General features: G+C 46.5%; 1 protein-coding gene across 1 annotated transcript in view; it reads right to left on the minus strand.

Annotated features, from left to right (window-relative positions):
• The window catches only part of vps13d (vacuolar protein sorting 13 homolog D), a 123,548-nt gene extending 109,276 nt beyond the window's left edge, over positions 1 to 14,272 (minus strand). Inside the window, exons 1-9 of the mRNA XM_042343811.1 lie at positions 14,158 to 14,272; positions 9,613 to 9,690; positions 7,923 to 8,113; positions 6,535 to 6,615; positions 5,980 to 6,096; positions 2,444 to 2,548; positions 1,885 to 2,055; positions 803 to 903; positions 252 to 420 (exon numbers count right to left, since the gene is read on the minus strand). Coding sequence (XP_042199745.1) covers positions 252 to 420; positions 803 to 903; positions 1,885 to 2,055; positions 2,444 to 2,548; positions 5,980 to 6,096; positions 6,535 to 6,615; positions 7,923 to 8,113; positions 9,613 to 9,690; positions 14,158 to 14,254 — 1,110 coding nt within the window. The 5' untranslated portion in view covers positions 14,255 to 14,272. The remainder of the gene's footprint in view (positions 1 to 251; positions 421 to 802; positions 904 to 1,884; positions 2,056 to 2,443; positions 2,549 to 5,979; positions 6,097 to 6,534; positions 6,616 to 7,922; positions 8,114 to 9,612; positions 9,691 to 14,157) is intronic.
• Between the last annotated feature and the right edge of the window lie 7,506 nt (positions 14,273 to 21,778).

The following is a 21,778-nucleotide window of genomic DNA, read 5'->3' on the forward strand; positions in this document are numbered from 1 at the left end:
AGGATCTGGGGGATTGTGAGCTGGGTGTTTACTTGCAGAATGGGCAGAACAGACCTACCAGTTGGAGACCCCTGCTGTAGGGCATAAACCCACAATCTTCAGGCCTGGAGACAACAGTGCCACCAACCGAGCTGATAACTGAACACTGACCAGTGTGACCTTTCCCCCTTTCTCTTCCGACAAGTGCCCCATGTGTTCTTAATGCAAAATTGTGCACGACTTGTCGGCAGTCTCAACCAGGCCAGGATTACCTCCTCCTCAGGGGTAATCAGACCCCCTTTCAGCTTCTGATAGTATTTCTCTGTGTAGAAGACAGCGTCCCTTGCTCGTTGCAACACAAAGGACCAGTTTGATCTCAGCCTCTGCTCACGGATCTCAGCGAGATTAGCGTTCAGTGCAAAGATCCACCACTCTCGTGAACTATTTAGAAGGAAACATAAATAGAGAAATCATAGGTTCGGCCTCAGATAGAATACTGCATCGTTTTGGGTGTTCACTTTAGGAAGGATGACGACCCTATGGATAGGGTAAGGGGAAATTAACCAGGGTGAGATCAGTAAGGAGAGCCTTTAATTATCTGGAGAAACTGGGGTTGGTTTGCTGGAAGGTTGAGAGAAGAGAAGGTCAGATCGAGGTGTTCAAAACTATGAAGGGTTTTTATGAGAACTTGAGATATTAAATGGAATTGAGAAACTAAAACTGGAACAACACTAAAATACACTATGGGAGCAGGATACGATAGGCAGAGGGGCGAGGAGGATAGGTGAAATGAGCAAAAAACCTCATTTAAAAAGATAATTACTTTTCTGCAACGGCAACTTTTGGCCTCCATTTCCTCAGTCGGAGTTGCCTCTCTTTCCTCTCCATTTCCTTCAGGAATGTCACCAATTGCTGGTACTGCACCTGAAAACACACGCAAATCAAGCCACACTAACACAGACTAATGTGCATTGACAAATCAAACTGGAACATTACAAATATTACAAAGAACAGCATGGAAACAGGCCGCTTGGCTCAACCATTCCTTCCTCTCTCCCACACCCATCTATTCTATTCTCCCTTATGTGAAGGTCTAGCTTCCTCCTGAATGCATGTACACTGTCTGATTCAACCACACAAGCCCCTTGCCCAGTCTAATAATACCCAACTGCATTAAATCTGAGCCCAAAGATCACAATTAGCTGCAGCCTGTGTATCAACTGTGTCCAGGTTAACTGTTGTATCAAATCCCTAACTCAAACCATTAGTACAAACAAAATGAGTTAACAAACATCTAGTAACCATGGCTTTAGAAGAGACAGACCTGCAACCTCCTGGACTATTTTTTGACTAACTTGACATCCCAATTTGACTGTTTGAAGCCATATGTACCTAGAGTTACAAAAGACTTTCGCAAGCAACCTGATGGTTGCAGTAGCACACCCTAACCCAGAGATTGACAGGTCACATCCCTGTTCTAGCAAGTAAGCAAATGTTCTTGTTCTATCTCTGAAATTGTCAAATCCCAACTGATCGATATTAAATGAGACAAAGACCTGAGAGACAGAGAGAAACAGAGACACAGAAGGAGAGACAGAGACAATTAGCAGAGAGAGAGAGATACACACACACATAGAGGGAGAGAGGGAGACAGAGAAAGACAAGATGAGGAGAATCCCATCACAAAGTTCTCCTGTGTGGTCCAGGTCATAAGAACATAACATACAAACATATGAAACGCTGGACAAAAAAAAGCCAAGCTCCATCTAGTTTCTCTTCCATCTTCCTGGTGGTTGCATGCACATATATCCCGAACTACCTATGTACTGTATCCCATAAAGTTATTTCCTAAAAGAAAACAACTATCTAATCTGTGTTTTAGGAATCAATAAGGTCCTTTGTTACCTGTGACAGTTTCAGTGGGATGGTCTCCAGCTTGACACTGCACTCGATGCGTGGGGTACTGCGAGAGCGAAGAGACTCCTTCGAGCAATTTCGCTTTAACAGGGCAGAGGCGCAAACAGGCTCCAGCACATACTTGTGGTTTCGGTTCTCCAGGCAACAATCCATTGCCTCCTGAAAAATGAGTGAGAAAACTGTCAATGTGAAGCTTTAACCTTTTTATTCCCCGTGACAATCACTAGAATCATAAAAAACCTTTTCCAATACCAGGAACATAGGGCAAAATACTGCAGATACTGGAAATCTGAAATAAAAACAGAAGTCGCTGGAAACACACAATTCTGCAAAAGGTCATCAAACGTTAATTCACTTTTCTCTCTCCACAAATGCTGCCTGACCTGCTGCTACATAGGATTGCCCATACAAACAGCTGGAGAACAGAAGGGCTCCAAACATACCCTGCCCTCTGTGAAGACAGATGGATTTGGTGAAAGTATATAGACACTGTGCAGATCAAAGTGGTGACTTTAAACTACTTAAACTCTGGAAATAAACATCAAACCTGGACTTCAGAGGGAGGCAGGTCACCCAGTAATTCACAGTCCACATCCCAGTAAATACTGAAATCCTCAATCTGGAGCCTCTTCTTCCTCATGGACTTCTCAACCTGAGGGGGAATGATGCAGATTACACAAAGCCAAACACTGAGCTCATCTTAGTGTTCTCTTTTAAACAAGATTTGTACCACGTAGAACAACTAATTACATTGGTATAGCACCTTTCATGTCACTGGGCTAATCGGAGGGATTTTTGAACAGGATTCCTCATTAGGGAATAGCCCATGAACCTGCGAGAACGCTGATACAGAAATCGACAGCATCAAAGCTTTGTTCCGCGAGTTGGCTTGAGGTACCATTGGTTAGCGCAAGGAGCCTCCAAGTGTGCCACTCATATTACTTATTAAGGAATCCTATGAGGATATACAGTAAATTAGACCCCACTGACTCAATATTTTAGCCCTTTTCATTCCCCCATATTATATAAAGCGTGATATTTCATCCAGTTTAAAGCTGCAAGATTATTTTCTCTTAAATTTTTTTAAGTTCTTACATTCAGTTTCAACTTGAAAACTGGTTTTCCTCAGCTCTTGTAAGGTTTCCTTAACTCATTTCCAAATCAAGGCTGGACTGAAGAACAATTTTTAGAGTTATCCATCTTTCAGATGAGATAACAATAATAATGATTCTTACATTTGATATATTATCTTGTCGTTGAGACGTCTCAATATACAGGATATACTGTAAAGTGAATTGATTGTGTATTTTGTGAGTGAAAGCCAATTGCACATATCAGTGTCCCACAAACAGTCATGGATCATTTTTTGGAGGGATGATTAGCCCTGGAAAACGATCTGCCAATCGACTAACAACCGGGTTCCTATTTACTGCTAGGTAAACAGAGGCATGTAGAGTAAGGAGAGTTTTGCCCTGCCCGGGAATCGAGCTCGGGTTCTCTTGCTTGCGAGGTGAGTGCTTTAACAAATAAGCTACTGGACTCCACAATGTTAAACTGAGGTGCTGTTTGCTTGTTCAGGTGAATGTTTAAGATCCAATGGCACTGTTCAAGAAGAGAATGGAGGCCAGGGATCTGGACCACTTGTGAAATGGTGTCAGAAATCCACTGGACTGGAAGGTGACTTACCCAACAGGCACATCAGACTTCATAACAAAGCTGCGTGATTTGGGGTCAAATGTGCCTAATAGGCAAATACCAAATTCAACTGACCTGTATGTGCCCTGTATATTTGCTATGTAACTATTTTTGGATCATGTCAAAGGTGCTCTCGCCTCTGAATCACAAGGGTGTCGGTTGAAGCCACACTCACGACCTGAGCTCACAGTCCAAGTTGACATTCGAGTGCAACTTTATTAGAGGTGCTATTCTTTACAAGTGGTAAATAAAGGCCCTGTCTATCTGCTCAGATGGACACTACAAACCTGTCATACTATTCAAAAAAGGAGTTTTTCCTGATTTTGTGCACAATTATCCCCAGATTAATCGGTCCTTTGCCTCATAGCTGACCATAAGATCTTGCTGTGGTTAAAATAGATGATACGTTGGCTCACCTACAAAATGGTCCCTACACTTGACAATAATTATGTCTGAACAGTTTTGAGACATTGACGTGAAAAGGTACCATAAAACTGATTCCTTTGATGAGAAAAATTCATTCCTGTTACAATGAAAATATTCGTGAGAACATGCCAACAAGCATAAGAACATAAGAATTAGGAGGAGTAGGCCATTCGGCCCCTTGAGCCTGTGCCCCGCCATTCGATAAGATCATGGCTGATCTTCAGACCTAACTCTAATTACCTGCCCTATCCCCATATCCCCTAATCCCTCTATTTATTTAAAAATCTATCAGTCTCAGCATTCTGGGGGAGTGAATTCCATAAAGTCACTACCCTCTGAGTGAAGAAATGTTTCCTCAACTCTGTTCTAAAAGGCTGACCCTTAATTTTAAGACTGTGACCCCTTGTTATAGATTAATAATAATAATAATCCTGGCATTTGATACAGTGCTTTTCACGTCGGGAGGACGTCCCAAAGTGCTTCACAGAATACACTGTGAAGTGAATTGACTGTATATTTGTGGGCGAACGCGGCAGCCAATTGCGCACAGCAATGTCCCACAAACAGTCGTAGATTGAAAATGACCAATTTATTATTGTTTTTGGTTTTGGAGGGATTATTATTAGGCTCTGTGTGGAGTAAGGAAACTTGCCCAAGGTTTCGCCCTCTGCCGGGAATTGAACTCAGGTCTCTCGCTTGCAAAGCGAGTGCATGTCTGCAGTCTGTCTATGATTACAGTGGTGAGACATCACCTTGTTGACGAGTATCAACAAGATAATAATAATCCCTCCAAAAAAACCAATAGACAATAATAAAAAAAAAATTGGTCATTTTCAATCTACGACTGTTTGTGGGACATTGCTGTGCGCAATTGGCTGCCGGGTTCGCCCACAAATATACAGTCAATTCACTTTACAGTGTGTTCTGTGAAGCGCTTTGTGATGTCCTCCCGACGTGAAAAGCGCTATATCAAATGCAAGGATTATTATTATTATAACCACTGAGCTGCAGGACTCCACTTCTCCTACCAGGGGAAACAGTCCCTCATTGTCTACTTTATTCAGCCCTTTAAGAATCTTATATGTTTCAATAAGATCCCCCTAATTCTTCTGTACTTTAGAGAATACAGCCCCAGTTTATTCAGCCTATCCTCATAGGTCAGTCCCCTCATCCCAGGAACTAACCGAGTGAATCTATGCTGCACCCCCTCAAGGGCAAGTATGTCCTTTTTTAAATAAGGAAACCAAAACTGCACACAATACTCTCGGTGCGGGCTCACCAAGGCCCTATACAGTTGCAACAAGACTTCCCTACTCTTGTACTCTAAACCTTATGCAATGAACGCTAACTGCCATTCGCCTTCTTAGTTGCTGCTGCACCTGCAAACTAACTTTTTGAGACTGGTGTACAAGGACACCCAAATCCCTCTGAACACTAACACTATCAAGACTGTGTCAGCATTGTTTCTGCTGTTCATAAACATCCAACTCCCTCTTCAAGCCCCATGTCAGGCCTTTGAGCTCTCCAGCCCAGGTTAACACTCCAGTGCAGTGCTTGGATGAGCGCTGGATTGTTGGAGGTGCCATCCTTTGGGTGAAATGTCTGAGCTTGCTCAGGTGAGCGTTACATATCCCATGACCTTGAAAAGAGAAAGGGGTTGTCTCTCCCAGTGCCCTGGCCAACAATCCCCTTAGTTAAAATTGATCATTGACTGCCCCCAGCTGTTTGTGGGACGTCGCTGTGTGCAAATTGGCTGCCCCGTGTGCCCACAAATACACAGCCACTGCATTTTACCAAAAAAAAACTTGTGAAGCGTTTTGAGACATCTCGAGGACATAATAAGGTGCTATATCAATGCAAGGATTATTATTGTATCAAGTCACTTGATACTCCCTTCAACAAAGACTGTCCTTGTCATGTAGATATAACGTGGAGTGATGCTGCCCTCCGTGCTGTACTCACCGGCTCGTCCTCAGCATTCTGCATAGACACGCTCTTGATACAGAATCCGAACGCAAAGGGGTGCTCGGGACTGGTCACATCATCTTCAAAACGCAGATGAACATCTTGCACCTTCAGCTGCAGAAATACCTCGGGTTATTTTCCAGATTATGACCTCACATTCCAGTCACACCAACAGCTGTTTCTCTATTATACTAGTTCATCATATAACAATAACATACAGACAGGAAGAGCCATTCAGTCCATCAAGCCTCTTCTCCCTTTCTCCCTCTCAAAATAATAAATAAAATAATAAATTGGTCACTCAATCCATGACTGTTTATGGGGACGCTGCTGTGCGCAGTTGACTGTTGCATTTCGCCCACAAAATATACAGTCAATTCACTTTACATTATATTCTGTGAAGCGCTTTGAGACGTCTAGAAAACGTGATAAGGCGCTGTATCAAATGCAAGGATTACTAATATTTTAGTAGATGGTGATATAGCAGGTGGATAGATCGATCGTTCGCGTGTATGTTAAACATGGGAGATGAAGTAGTTTTATGAAACTCACCTGCACATTCTCTATAATTCTGGTCACTAAGGAGGCAGTGACTGAGTACCAGTAGGATTCCCCTTTCTGCTGCTGTTCACTCTGAAACAAAATTCAACCCAGGATTCTGAAATAACAGGTTCAAACTTCACATCAAAATCACAATGCTCAGCTAATCACAATGCTGAGATTTAAATACATGGAGCTGACCAACAAAATAAAAATGATGAAACTAAAGAAAATAACAAACAACATGAAAGAGAAAGAAATGAGTGACTGATAAAACTGTATTTTAAATTAAAAAGCACACCAAGACTATAAAACAATTGACTTTTGATGTAAATTACAGACTTTACCCAGGAATGTTACTTTTCAAAATAATTCTATAATCCTGTGCAACAAAAGAGTTCCATTGGGTCGAATGCAATCTTACTGCTTCCCCTTTTCTATGCTTTTTTAAACTTTCTATGCTTATTTTGGAAATACTTCCTGATCCTGGGTCAGTTCAGTGTTGGTTAATGTGCTGAAGGAAGCTCAATAACAGTCACTCAACAACTCGGGTACTGAGCAAAGGTGGCAGCTTGGCTAAGCTGGGAACCCTTATATCTTGGTCAGAAGTTGTGGGCTCAACAGAAGGCTCCGGGCTTCTGCATGTCCCTTGTGCCCTCAGTTCCACCATTGGTGGCTGCACTTTCAGCTTCTACGCCCAGAAACTCTGGAACACTCTTCCTCTATTCCTGTTTCTCTATCCCTCCACCTTACTCCTTCCTTCCCATCTTCAGGTTGCACCTGAACTCTCCCTCAATCCCTCTGCCTTGCCCCCCCCCCCCTCTCCCCTTTTTCAAATCCATCCTTAAAATCTTCCTCTTCGACCGTGCTTACGGCCACCTTGCCCCCTCCCTGGCTCAGTCAGGTTCTGCTCTGCCACTGTCAAGTGCTCTGGGATGCTACCCTCCGTGAGAGTCACTGTATAAATGCAAGTTGTTGCTGTTTCAGTTCAGTCTATTCTGATTCAGTGCATTACTGAGAGAACAAAGCAGTGCATTGTCGAAGGCACCACCCTCGATGGGAAAACAAAATGAGCTTACATCAGGTGTTCAGGTGGATGTTAAAGATACTCTGACACTATTGAAGAGAACTGGATTTCTGGGCAACAATCCTCCAGATAAATTATGTATTTTATGCTGTTTGTGAGTCCTTTCCCAGCACAAAACGGCAGCAGCATTTGCTACATAAGTCACTACAGATACCACTAATTACTGTGAGATGCTCTGAAAGTTGTTACCTGAAACGTATAGTGTACGAAAAATTTCCGAGCGAGCTACAGCAAACATTTGGAGCACTGCTCCTCAGATCAGCAGAGTAGAGGGGGTGGGGATCAAACACAACACTCCGTCCCTGACACCAACCTTCCAGCGGGCCTCCAGAGCCTCCAGCACTGCTCGCTTTCTCTCGCAGCCCGCCAAGCTCTCCTTCTCTTCATCAAATTCTGTGAGTTTTGCCTGTGCGCCAATAAGGTGGAGCCTGGAAATGGAAATGACCCACGGCTCCACATGAGGTCGATAGAAGGGGATCTGGAGAGTTATTTTTCCAATAAAACCTGAAATATGAAAGGAAACTGAGAAATGCAAACCCACAAAGCACCAGTCAATACAGACATCATCACTTATGGTTTTGGAAAGGAAATGAATCAATTTGAAAAGGACAATCACACAATGCTACAGCACATGGGACATTCAGCTAATCATGACTGCACTGAGCTTTTTTTCCCCATTTGAACTACCCAGTCTACTCCCACTCTCTCCCCCACACAGCCTTTATAATATTCCTGTACAATATTTAATACAATATATAAAATCATAATAATCTCTCAAAAAAAGTGGTCACTCAATCCACGAGTGTTTGTAGGATACCGCTGTGCCCAATTGGCCACGTTTCGCCCACAAATATACAGTCAATCCACTTTACAGTATATTCTGTGAAACGCTTTGAGACGTCTAGAAGACACAATGAAGCGCTATACCAAATGCAAGTATTATTATGATTATTTCTAATTGTCATTTTCTAATTCCTTTTTAAAAGAATAGAATGACTCATACTGGCGGGAAGAAATAGTAATAATAATGATTCTTACGTTTGGTACATTTGGCCTTTCACGTCAGGACGACATCCCAAAGCACTTACAGGACATATTGTAAAATGCAGTGACTCTGTGTTTTGTGGGTGAACATGGCAGATAATCTGCACCAGCAATGTACCATAAACAGTACTAACATGGGGATTGAACCCACAACAATCTGAATCAGAGACAAGAGTGCTACCAAATGAGTCCAGGAATAGGGGTATCAAATGAATACCTGGGCAGGACGTTAATAAATCGGCAAAAAGGATAGCTCAGTGATGCCAATCAATTACGTGGAGTCCTGTAGCTCAGTGGTTAGAGCACTCGCTTTGCAAGTGAGAGACCTGAGTTCAATTCCAGGCAGAGGGCCAACCTTGGGCAAGTTTCCTTACTCCACACAGAGCCTAATAATAATCCCTCCAAAACTAAAAACAATGATAAATTAGTCATTTTCAATCTACGACTGTTTGTGGGACATTGCTGTGCGCAATTGGCTGCCGCGTTCGCCCACAAATATATCAATTCACTTTACAGTGTGTTCTGTGAAGCACTTTGGGATGTCCTCCCGACGTGAAAAGCGCTATATCAAATGCAAGGATTATTATTATTACTGTGCTAGTACCATGCATACATAAGGAGCAAGGGAATATATGGGTATAGTGAGAGGAATGGGTGGTTTGGGGGCTCAAATGGAGTATAAACATGACCTGGTTGCGCCAAATGACCTGTTATCATATTGCATCTCTATGTAACCCTGCTTCAGCAAGAGTTTGCAGCAGAGAATTGCACATTCCAAGCACCCTCGGTGTAAAGACTTTTTGCTCTAACCTCCCATTTAATTCATTAATGAATTCTTAAATTTGTGTGTCTTGTTTCTTCTTTCTTACACACTCGCACCCTGGCTGTGAGCTTGGTTTTGACTAAGATAATGATCCGTAGTCGGTCAATCGATTTGGTGCGTGGGAAGTCCGTTTTACCTGCCTTCACCTCGAAGGGTAAATCCAACTCCTTCAGGGCATCTCGTTTCAGAGGGAGGTTTTCCAACTCAACCGCACCTACACAGAAGTGATATTAGTTATTCCAGCAATTGTTTAACTGCATTGCTATTAACAAACAAACTCCATGTACGTGTTGTGCACAGAAAAATATTAGGGTCGTATTTCCAGAAATATCAACCACTCTCTCTAATCTCCGGGAGAGAAGGTTGCAGGTTCAAGTCCTACTTCGGGATTTGAGCTCACAGTCTTAAGGTATGTTAGAAATCCCGAAATCCCAACATGGCTGTCTTCATGGCTGTTTGTGGATCTTTGCTATGTGCAAATAGTTGCCACCCTTGTGTACAAAAACAGTGACTACACTTGGTAATTACTGTAAAGACTTTTTAATGACTCAAGCTCTTTCTTGCCCAGATCTCACGACTGCTCCAACTCGACTGTGTCTCAACCTTAAACATATTTAAGACTGAAACAGATAGATTTCTTATTGCAAAAGCGATTAAGGGATATGGGGATAAGACAGGGTTAGGTTATTAGCTGGAGTTAGATTAGAAGATCAGCCATGATTGAATGGCGTGGCAGGCTCGAAGGGCCAAATGGCCTACTTCTGCTCCTACATGTTATGTTATGTTAACCTCTAAGCAGCATCCTTTGTTGCACCTGTTTTCAGATCTTTCTGGCTTCCTTGAGTGAGAACAGCAGCATTCAGTGCCGGGCCACACTTGGTTTCCCCCAGTGAACCCAATCCACGTAGAGCATTGTCCATTTCATTCCAGTTACCTGGATCAGTTTACACATCAATGGAAAATGAATGTGATTTTTTTTGAAGTAACGGAGAGGGTGGATGAATGTAATGCCATTGATGTAGTTTATATGGACTTTCAAAAGGTGTTTGAAAAAGGTGTTTCTATTTTGCTTACAAGTTTCACATTAGAGACTTGTAAGCAAAATAGAAGCCCACAGTATTAAAGGGACAGTGGAGGCATGGATGCAGAACTGTCTGGGAGACAGAAAGCAGAGAGTGGTGGTGAACAGTTGTTTTTCTGACTGGAGGGAAGTGTGCAGTGGTCTCCCTCAGCAGTCAGTATTGGGACCACTGCTGGTTTTGATCTATATAAATGATCAGGACTTTTGTATAGGGAGTACAATTTCCAAGTTTGCAGATTATACTAAGCTAGGAAAAGTAGTAAACAGTGATGAGGATAGTAGCAGACTGCAAGAGAACATAGACAGACTGGTAAAACGGGCAGACATGTGGCAGGTGGAGTTTAATGTGGAGAAATATGAAGTGATGCATTTTCAGAGGAAGAATGAGGAGAGGCAAAATAGACGGTAGAATCTTAAAGGGAGTGAAGGAACAGAGGTCTGGGGTTCATATAAGTAAATCTTTGAAGATGACAGGACAGGGTGATAAAGCTGTTAAAAAAGCATTCGTGATACTAGGTTTTATAAATAGGGCATAGAATACAAATGTCAGGAAGTTATGATGAACCTTCATAAAGCACTGGTTAGGCCTCAGCTAGAGACTGTGTTCAGTTCTGAACACCACACTTTAGGAAGGATGTTAAGGCATTTGAGAGGGTGCAAAGGAGATTTACCAGGATGGTACAGGAATGAGTTATCAGCAGAGGCTAGAGAAGCTAGGATTATTCTCCTTGGAGCACAGAAGGTTAAGAGGAGACTTGATAGCGGTTTTCAAAATTATGAGCGGATTCGATAGGACAAACATGCAGAAACTAGTTCCACTGGCGGGTGGGTCGATAACCTGAGGACACCAATTTGAAATGGTTTTTAGAAGAAACAGAGGGGATTGATTTGGATAGCTCTTTTCAAAGAGCTGACACAGACACGATGGGCCGAATGGCCTCCTTCTGTGCTGTATAATTCTATGATTCTATGATATTGCCACAGGGCCTGGGGACTTGAATCTTAGTAAATACTGACTCACTGAAATCCAAATCACCTTCACATCGGGGTCTGGAAATTCTGAGGGTTTACAATGACCTCTGCGTACAGCAGGCCTAGCCCAATGCACACAATTGTAAATGATCTGGGATGCTACCCAGCGGGAGGGGCGCTATATAAATGCAAGTTGTTGTTGTTGAAGTGTTGTTGTTGAAGGCTGTTTATCTGCATTAATCAAAGGTTCACCGCAGGGAAAGTTAACTTGCTTGGGTGACTAGTTGAGCGAGTCCTACCAAAAGCTACAGAAAGGTTTTGTTAATCGGCACCATTTCCCGCTGACACCTGGCCATGATCAAACAATAGCAATGTTGCGATTGGCTCACCAAGTTCCACAGGCCCTTCCTCCACTCATTGGTTTTCCAACAACAACTAGTCACTGTTTTTGTACACAACGGTGGCAACCATTTGCATATAGCGGCCCCTCACGCTGGGTAGCGTCCCAGAGCACTTGATAGTGACGGAGCATGGCGCAAGTCAGGGGGGAGGGGAGAGGTGACTGTAGTAGGCACATTCCTACCAATCTCACCGCCAATCCTGGCATTAAGGTGTTGACTTATGGTGGGGTGTGGGTTTCACTGCCATGTGTCAGAATGTGCAGCCATACACAGCTGAGCTGATCCTGCCACCTGATCCTTAACTGACAGCCACACGCGCACACAATGTTCTAGCAAAGAGCATTGACAAGTGATCAGACAGGAGCCCTGATTTCCCCTCCTTAGTTCTGGACACTTCTTCTGTCTGTTGACACTAAACGAGCATGACCTTCTTTTCTAAACTCCAGTGGTATTTATTATTTGTGGAGAAACAGCGTGAAATGAGCATTGGAATTCAGCAATGACTGATAAAACACGAATAGGATGGTATCTTTTTAAACTGCACAACCACTATTGTAACCACACATTGTAGGCACATGACATCAGTTGCTCACGTTACAGAACAGAAACAACAACGCCCTTCTCCAGCATCAGAGCACACCCTGGGAAACACACAGAGTTAGACTCAAATCTGAACAAAAGCAGTGTGGCAAATTAAAATAAACATGATAACACACAACGTTGCTAGGGAGTTATTTCAATACCTTCAGCTTTTTTTTATTCTCCTTTTGTAACTGTTGTTGGGTGCCCATAAGGAGAACTCTCCAAATCTACTTCAACTCCCTCCCATAGAAAAAACATTTTGCCCACAAAATATACAGTCAATTCAATTTACAGTATATTTCGTGAAGAGCTTTGAGACATGGTCACTTAATCCATGACTGTTTGTGAGACCCTGCTGTGCGGAACCAGCTGCCGCAACGCAGGACGTTGACATAAAGCATTCGTGGAGATGTGTTGTTTGGAGGGGGCTAAATCAAGGAAAACATTTCGAAAGAGAACCGGAACTTGAACTAGAAGTATTAACTGGGCCTGAACAGAAAGGCCAGTACAGACAGGTCTGTTCTGCTGCAGTTTGACAGCCGAGCAGATGGCATCTCTTGCACCGACCTGGAGATTACAAGATTCCTTTCATCCTTACCCTGATGAATAAGGCGGGGGCTTATACAATTAGAAAAGCTTGAGACAGTACACAAGGTTTGAAATTAAAACTGCCTTTCACACTAGACTACAAGTGACCAGTTAAAAAATGTAACTATTAACAAAATAGTCAATTCAAAAAGCACAAGAGAAAGTGAAAGTACACATGCAGAGATAATATGGCAACTGAAACCATTGTCAGGGGCAAAGTCTGACTTACAGATGAAAACATGAGCAGTTTGGGTAATGGTGAGTGGGAGTGGGGGGGGGGAAAGAGATGAGAAATAAAAAAAATCGGTTACTTTATAGGCAGTCAACATTTCAAAGTCAAATGTAAGGTTTGTCCATTTGCACAGACATGTAAGGATAAGTGTAGTGACTATTTTTGCAGCCAAAGGTGGCAGTTATTTTACAAAACAACAAGCAGTTACAATCATCAGCTGATTGTCTGGGGGGAGATTGTTGGCCAGGACACCAGAAGACAGGAACTCCCTTCTCTCTTGGCACTTTGGGACGTCCTCCTGACATGAAAACAAATGTGATTTGTTGTTGCTGTTGTTCTCTTTTCCAACAGCGCCACAGGATCTTTAGCGTCTGCCCTGAACAGGTGGGGAAGAGGAGCTCCGTTTTAACGTCTCAACCAAAGGAGGGCGTCTCTGACAATGCAGCGCTTCGCTCACACACTCGCCCACTTCCCCCCTACCTACCGCTGTGCTGGAGCCTCAGCGTGCCCACCGCGCGGGGGAGGGGTTAGCTCGACCTGTGACCTCTAACCCAGACTTGAGGGTGAACGACCGAGCCTCAGACTGGCAACGAGGGACACGTTTATATATTATATTATATCGCTCCACACTGTGTGCAAAAATAATAATAACTTGCATTCGACACGGCGCCTTATCACATCTTCGAGACGTCGCAAAGTGCTTCACAGGATACCCTGTAAAGTGTAGTGACTGTGTATTTTGTGAGTGAAACATATAGAGGGCATATATATACAAATATAAAGGGCAGTGAGGGAGAGAGAGAGAAAGGTGTGTGTGTGTGTTACCTCTGAGGAGGGCGATGGACAGTTGATCGGTGTTGAGGTTGTTGACGTATTTGCCGATGTAAGTGTTAAGCACCCAGGCCGCCAGTCCCTCCAGCATGGCGCTCGCTCTCCCTCCCTCCCTCCCTCCGGCCTGCCCAACCAGCAGGCCCCTTCCCGGCCTGGCCGCCGCGTTGCTAAGGCCGCGCACTGACTGTGGGAAAACGCCGGCCCCGAACCTGCGTCACCAAGGGTCTGCAACCGCCCGCCCGGCGTCTACCTCCGCGTACAGCGCCTCCCGGAGTATGGCGGCGATCTGAGGAACTGCAACTATCAACTGAACCACCCCACCGCCCTCGACCCACCCCCACTGCGCGTGCGCACACACACCCACCCACACAAAGCGTCGCCTGGAATGTAGCGGCGCCCTGAGGAACTGCAGACACAGCGCCGTCCGGAGTGCAGTGGCGGCCGGTGTGAACATATTGCATCTGTACAGCGCCTTTCACGTCGGGAGGACGTCACAAAGCACTCAGTTGGTGGGGGTTGTGCTTAAGAGTGGGGGGGGCAGTGGGGGGGGAGGGCCAGGAGTGGGGGGTAGGGGGGGAGGAGAGAGGGGCAGTGGGGGGAGGGCCAGGAGGGGGGGGGGAGGTGTGGGGAGGAGAGGGGGCAGTGGGGGGAGGGCCAGGAGGGGGGGGAGGTGTGGGGAGGAGAGGGGGGCAGTGGGGGGAGGGCCAGGGAGGGGAGGGGGAGGAGAGGGGGGCAGTGGGGGGGGGCCAGGAGGGAGGGGGAGGTGTGGGGAGGAGAGGGGGCAGTGGGGGAGGGCCAGGAGGGGGGGGGAGGTGTGGGGAGGAGAGGGGGGCAGTGGGGGGAGGGCCAGGAGGGAGGGGGAGGAGAGGGGGCAGTGGGGGGAGGGCCAGGAGGGAGGGGGAGGAGAGGGGGCAGTGGGGGGAGGGCCAGGAGGGGGGGGAGGTGTGGGGAGGAGAGGGGGGCAGTGGGGGAGGGCCAGGAGGGAGGGGGAGGAGAGGGGGGCAGTGGGGGGAGGGCCAGGAGGGAGGGGGAGGAGAGGGGGGCAGTGGGGGGAGGGCCAGGAGGGAGGGGGAGGAGAGGGGGGCAGTGGGGGGAGGGCCAGGAGGGAGGGGGAGGAGAGGGGGGCAGTGGGGGAGGGCCAGGAGGGAGGGGGAGGTGTGGGGAGGAGAGGGGGCAGTGGGGGAGGGCCAGGAGGGAGGGGGAGGTGTGGGGAGGAGAGGGGGCAGTGGGGGAGGGCCAGGAGGGGGGGGAGGTGTGGGGAGGCGAGGGGGGCAGTGGGGGAGGGCAGGAGGGAGGGGGAGGAGAGGGGGGCAGTGGGGGGAGGGCCAGGAGGGAGGGGGAGGAGAGGGGGCAGTGGGGGGAGGGCCAGGAGGGGGGGGGAGGTGTGGGGAGGAGAGGGGGGCAGTGGGGGGAGGGCCAGGAGGGAGGGGGAGGAGAGGGGGGCAGTGGGGGGAGGGCCAGGAGGGAGGGGGAGGAGAGGGGGCAGTGGGGGAGGGCCAGGAGGAGGGGGAGGTGTGGGGAGGAGAGGGGGCAGTGGGGGGAGGGCCAGGAGGGAGGGGGAGGTGTGGGGAGGAGAGGGGGCAGTGGGGGGAGGGCCAGGAGGAGGGGGAGGTGTGGGGAGGAGAGGGGCAGTGGGGGGAGGGCCAGGAGGGAGGGGGAGGTGTGGGGAGGAGAGGGGGCAGTGGGGGGAGGGCCAGGAGGGAGGGGGAGGTGTGGGGAGGAGAGGGGGCAGTGGGGGGAGGGCCAGGAGGGGGGGAGGTGTGGGGAGCCGTGGGGGGCAGTGGGGGGAGGGCCAGGAGGGAGGGGGAGGTGTGGGGAGGAGAGGGGGCAGTATTCACCCACATGTCAGCCTCACCACAGAGGAGCAGATAAGCAGCTCTCGATGCTTAATTATTTTATTCCAAGTTTTTATTAGATGCGTTAACATTTATACTTGCATTATTCTCCTTGAGGTCAGGCTCCTTTACATGAGATTAGATTAAGGGGTCTCTCACTACCTGGAAAATGGGGACCATTTAAATAAAGGTTAAAAACAGATTTATTTTACAATTCATCTGCCTCTAATAAATAAATAAACAAACAAACACAAAGATGTCAGAAAGGACGTTAGAAAATACCATAGCTCATTTGTAGCTCAATAATTGTGAATTCTAACACCTGCCCTGGCTCAAAGTCAGTTAAACTCTTGCCTGTGGGTTAGAAGGTGGAGTCTTGTAGTTCAGTGGTTAGAGCACTCGCTTTGCAAGTGAGAGACCTGAGTTCAATTCCAGGCAGAGGGCGAAACCCTGGGCAAGTTTCCTTACTCCACACAGAGCCTAATAATAACCCTCCAAAACCAAAAACAATAATAAATTGGTCATTTTCAATCTACGACTGTTTGTGGGACATTGCTGTGCGCAATTGGCTGCCGCGTTCGCCCACAAATATACAGTCAATTCACTTTACAGTGTGTTCTGTGAAGCGCTTTGGGACGTCCTCCCGACGTGAAAAGCGCTATATCAACCGCAAGTATTATTATAAGGTAATCAGCTCTAAATTCTATACTGCAACTCTGAGCTCACAGTCCAAGCCCACTCTCCAGTGCCGTACTGGGGCATGGTGTGTTGCATTATTGGAGGTCCCATCATTTGGACTGAAGTCCTGTCTGCCTGTTCAGGATTGACAGTCCCCCAGATAAAGTGACAGTCATTTGCTTCATGACAGTTTGTGTGACACAGTCACTGCACTTGATAGCAATTCCTTGTGATGCTTTGAAATGTTCCAACATTATGGGCACTGTATCAAATATAAGGATTATTATTTACAGCCAGCTCCATCATCCCCTACTCCTATTATCCCAGGTCAGTGATCCTCAATTAAAGCCCTCTGATACCTTCAGCTTCAGGAGCAGCGAGCCGCTGGGTGAGTTGAGTTATTTTCTATAAGACTCTGTTGTGTCTGCTTCACAGAGTTCCAATTGTAACCAAAAGGTGGCAGTGTCCAGACACCCACAACATGCTCCACTCGCATCACCAGCATTTAATACCGAGCATTGACTTTTGTTGACGTTGTATCAGCCTGGCTCAGTCTCTGGCACTCTCACATCCCATACCCAAGGTTGTGAGTTCAAATCCCACAGGACTTGCTGCCCATATAGTCCAGCCTGATGCTCCAATACAGGGGTCTAGGGAAAGGGCAGCTAAATGGGACTGAAAGGATTGCTCTTAAAAGAGGCAGCCAACAGACACAATGGACCGAATGGCCTCCTTTTGTACCATAAATGTCTCTGGTTCTCTGGTTTGTTTGGATTGTTGGGCATTGCATTCTTGGAGGTCCCATCATTTGGACTGAGGTCCCATACTGAAGTCCTGTCTGTCTGTCCAGGTTTGACAATCCCCCAGATAAAGCGGTAGTCATTTGCTTCATGACAGTTTGTGTGACATAGGGGGAATCTCTCTTCTCTTTCTGATAGTGTCCAGGGGTGGGGGGTAGGGGAGAGTGGGGGGGGGTGTCGTTGGCGCAGAGGGTGGGAAGGAAGATGATGGCAAAATGATAAAGAAAAAGTGATAATATGGTCCCCAGCACTTGCTGGAGCATCAGCCCAAACACAACTTGTCCCCGTATGGGGCTCGAACCTTCATTCTCAGGTTCAGTGTTGCCTGGCTGGCCTGGTCGGTCAGTCAAACTTTCCCAATGTCCCCCCTTAATCCCTCCGCCTAGCCCTCTTTCTCCCCTTTTTCAAGTGGGTCACCTCCCCACCCACCCCTCGGCTCGGAGTCAGGCTCCGCCATGTTAAGTGCTCTGAGAGGCTGTCCTGCATGGAGGGCACTATATAAGTGCAAGTTGTTGTCGTTGTCGCTGGACATTGAGACACTCTGTAAGCAATCCCAGATTGCTTGGGTTGACCAAAGTGTTAACTAAAGAAAAATTGTGAATACTCATGAGCCTGTTTTGTTTCAGGAAAGCTGTCGCTGCTTGAAAGCCAAGGACAGTGGAACCATGTTTACTGAACAAAGTTTACTTCAAAATCAATGTGGGATAAGTCCTTGGTTTGCAGGTGGTATTTCTAAAAGCACATTGAACAGACTGGCATGTGTGAACAGCAAGGGATAAAGAAACCGATTGCTCAGGTTATATTGGAGAAGAGAGAATGGATCAGCCAATCACAACTAAACTCGAGGAAAGAGGGATATACCAGAATCAACATGGATTAACAAGCCAATTCCTCATCAAAATCACTGGATTTGGTCTGATCAATTAATTGCAGTGAACTTTATTAACCTGTTGTAAGCATTAATTTGATTTGATGAAACATATAACTTTGATAAGCATTTCTTTACAAATTTTTATTAATAAATAGCAATTGATTGAATCATTTGCGTCAGTCCTTACTTCAATGCGGGGACACAAATTTAAGTAACCTTAAAACTTGTATGGTTAGCAGGCTGTTAGCAGTATGGATTGAGCTGGCGGGAAGCAAGGCTGGGTGGTCAGTCAGGGAATCATCTCTCAACCTTCAGTGGACGGCAGTTGCTGGGACTTTTCCAAACCTCAAGAAAAACAGCTGAGATCAGTGGCAAGGAGACACCAGGACACCATCTTTCTCTGCAGACTTTTCCCCTGCACATTTTGTTTCAAAGATGTATTTTTCTGCCATTATTAAATCACTGCCTCCAGCTACAGCACACAGTGGGATCATCCACTTCATAGGATTGTAGAAATTACCGCACAGGGGGAAGCCATTCAGCCCATCGAGCCTCGGCTGGAGAGCACTCCCCACAGGGCGCACGACTCCAATCCCAATTTCTGCTCTCCAACCACTGTGCTCCTTTCTTTTGTTCCTCTTCAAATACTTTGTCAATTTCCTTTTTAAACGTTACGGTCTGAACTTCAAGAGACACTTGTAGCAAAGGCTTTCACGCTCCAATAACTCTTGGTGTGATAACGTCTCTTCTCACCTCCCCTTAACTCTTCTACTCCTGAATTCAAGCCCAAATAGGCTCACAGTCTAAGATGAAGCTCCAGCCCTGTGCTGGGGGGATGTGGTGGGTTCAGTGAAGGAATTTCTCTCTCCCGGAGTATCCCAGCCAACAATCAACAACAACAACTTGCACTTATATAGCACTCTCCACGCAGTATAGCGTCTCAGAGCGTTTAACAGTGGCGGAGCCTGACTCAGTGGCGGAGCTGGGGGTGCAGATTCCTTTTCAACCGTGCCTTCAGCTCCCCTCTTGACTTTCTACCCCCTCCTCGCTCCTTCCCTTCCCTCCCCTCACCCTAACCATTTCCCCCTGCTCGGGTCCCGACCCAACTGTCCAGTGCCTTGTATGTCCTCCCGACGTGAAAGGCGCTCTATAAATGAAATCTTGTTGTTGTTGTTGTTGTTTGGGGTGGGTGGGAGATGTCTATAAGCACAATCGAAGAGGAAAGTTTTCAGGTGAGAGAGGGGGCAAGGCAAAGGGATTGAGGGAGAGCGTTCCAGAGTTTTGGGGCGTAGTGGCTGAAAGCGCGACCACCATTGGTGGGGCGGAGGGTGCTAGGGACGAGCAGGAGCCGGTGCCAGTCGAGCGGAGGTGCCGGGTGGTGGACTGGGGAGTGAGGAAGTGGCGAGGGAGGTCAGGAGGTGCCAGGAAGTGAAGAGATTGGAACACAAGAGTGAGAGGATCTTGAAGTCGATCCGTTTAATGATGGGGAGCCATTGAAGCCGGGGCCAGAGCTGGTGAGATGTGGGTGTGGAGTTTGTCCGGATCAGTATGAGGGTGGCAGAGTTTTGGATGTGGGGGAGCAAGGACAACTGGGGGTCGAAACTGGCCACCTAAATAAATCCCCTAAATAAAACTGGCCATTCCCTTCATTGCTGTTTGTAGGACATTGCTGTGTGAATATTGACTGCCATGTTTGCCTACAAACACACAACAACAAATTACATGTGTATAGTGCCTTTCATGTCAAAGGACGTCCCAAGGTGTTACGATCACTCCACTGTACAGTGAATATTGTGAAACACTCTGAGGAGTCCTCTCAATGTGAAAGGTATTATATCAGATGTAATGATTATGATTTGGATGAGACGTTAAACTGATTCCATGGTGAATTGGGAAATTGGGAAAAGAGAAGGGAGTTTCTTCCCAGAGTCCTGGCGGACAATCCCGGGATGAAATTGAAGCACGAAAAATATTTTCCTACAAAGGGAAACAGTCACTACAATTGCCAGTGATTACCGTGAACCTTTGAGATGTTTTGAAATTGCACAGTAAATGAAAGGTGTAATGACTAAGTTCTTTCTGCCTTTGCCTCTATGAATTGACTGACTGATATCCCCACCCTCCCCCCACTTCACTGGCTCCCCATCCCTCTAGAGAATTGAGTTCAAAACCCTCATTCTCTTCTTCAATCCCTCCATGGTCTTGATCCCCCACACCTCTCCAACCTCATAATCTCATAACCCCCTCCCTCCGCTCGGCACCAGCCTGCTTCAGGCTCCCCGCACCCCTGCCATTGCTAGTTGAACATTTAGCATCTCTGCCCGAACACTCTGGAACTCTGTCCCACAATCCCTCTTCCTCAGCCCCTCTCTTGCCTCCTTCAAGTCCCGTCTAAAGACCTTTCTCTTCGACCATGCCTTCCCACCCTCCTATCCTCCAAACCCCAACTCTCAGCCTGGGTCCAAAGCCCCTGATTGTCCAGGGACGTCTTTCCAATGTGAAGAGCGCTATACAAGTGTGATATGTTGTTGTTGATTGATTGACTGCTGTGTGTCAGTGAGGCTGCCTCACACTCTCTACTTTTGGCACGGGTTAGGGCCCAATGTTAGTGAAGCTGCAATGACGGTATGAACAGCACCCCCCCCTCCCCCCCCACAGTAATTGTCTTTTTAAATGATTTATTCTACACTTCAGTGAAGTGCAGCTGGAGTTGGCTTATCAAATGCTGCTTAGTTGTAACTTGGCTGATAAGATAATGCTGTTTCACAGACTCAGGAATTACTGCAGAGAGAACAAACCAGTGCAAAACGGCTTCAAAATGCAGACGAGATTTAAGAATTCTCGTTGATTCTTGTACTTGAAGACAATTGGGTCAAACTCTTTACTAATAATACTTGTATTTGATATAGCGCCTTATCATGTTGTTACAGAATATACTGTAAAGTGAATTGACTGTGTATTTTGTGGGCGAAATGTGGCCGCCAATTGCACACACAGCAGGGTCCCACAGACAGTCGTGGATTGAGTGATCAGATATTTTTGGGTGGGCGCGAGTGGTGGAGGAATTATTATCCCCTGGAAAGCGATCTGCCAATCGACTAACAACCGGCTTCCTATTTAATGCTAGGAACCAGAGGTGTGTGGAGTAAGGATATTTGCTTAAGGTTTTTTATTCCTATTTCTTATTCCTTATTCTTATTGCTATTCCCACATGTGTCAAAATATATTTGGGTGAGAGACCCCGCTCCCCCCCACCCCCCACCCCCGGCCAGGCTATCTACTCTCTGAACCGTTGACTTTGGGATGAGGTCGCACAGCAATACTTTACAAGCTGCTCAGTTATTGACGTAGTACAAATCCCTGAAACCTTCATAGCCCCAGGCCAGTCCAGTTCCCACAGCCTCCACACTACCAGCCTCATCTTTGTTTCA

Source organism: Callorhinchus milii, unplaced genomic scaffold (genome assembly GCF_018977255.1).
Source record: "Callorhinchus milii isolate IMCB2004 unplaced genomic scaffold, IMCB_Cmil_1.0 Scaffold24, whole genome shotgun sequence".
In the NCBI taxonomy this organism is placed as follows: Eukaryota; Metazoa; Chordata; class Chondrichthyes; order Chimaeriformes; family Callorhinchidae; genus Callorhinchus; species Callorhinchus milii.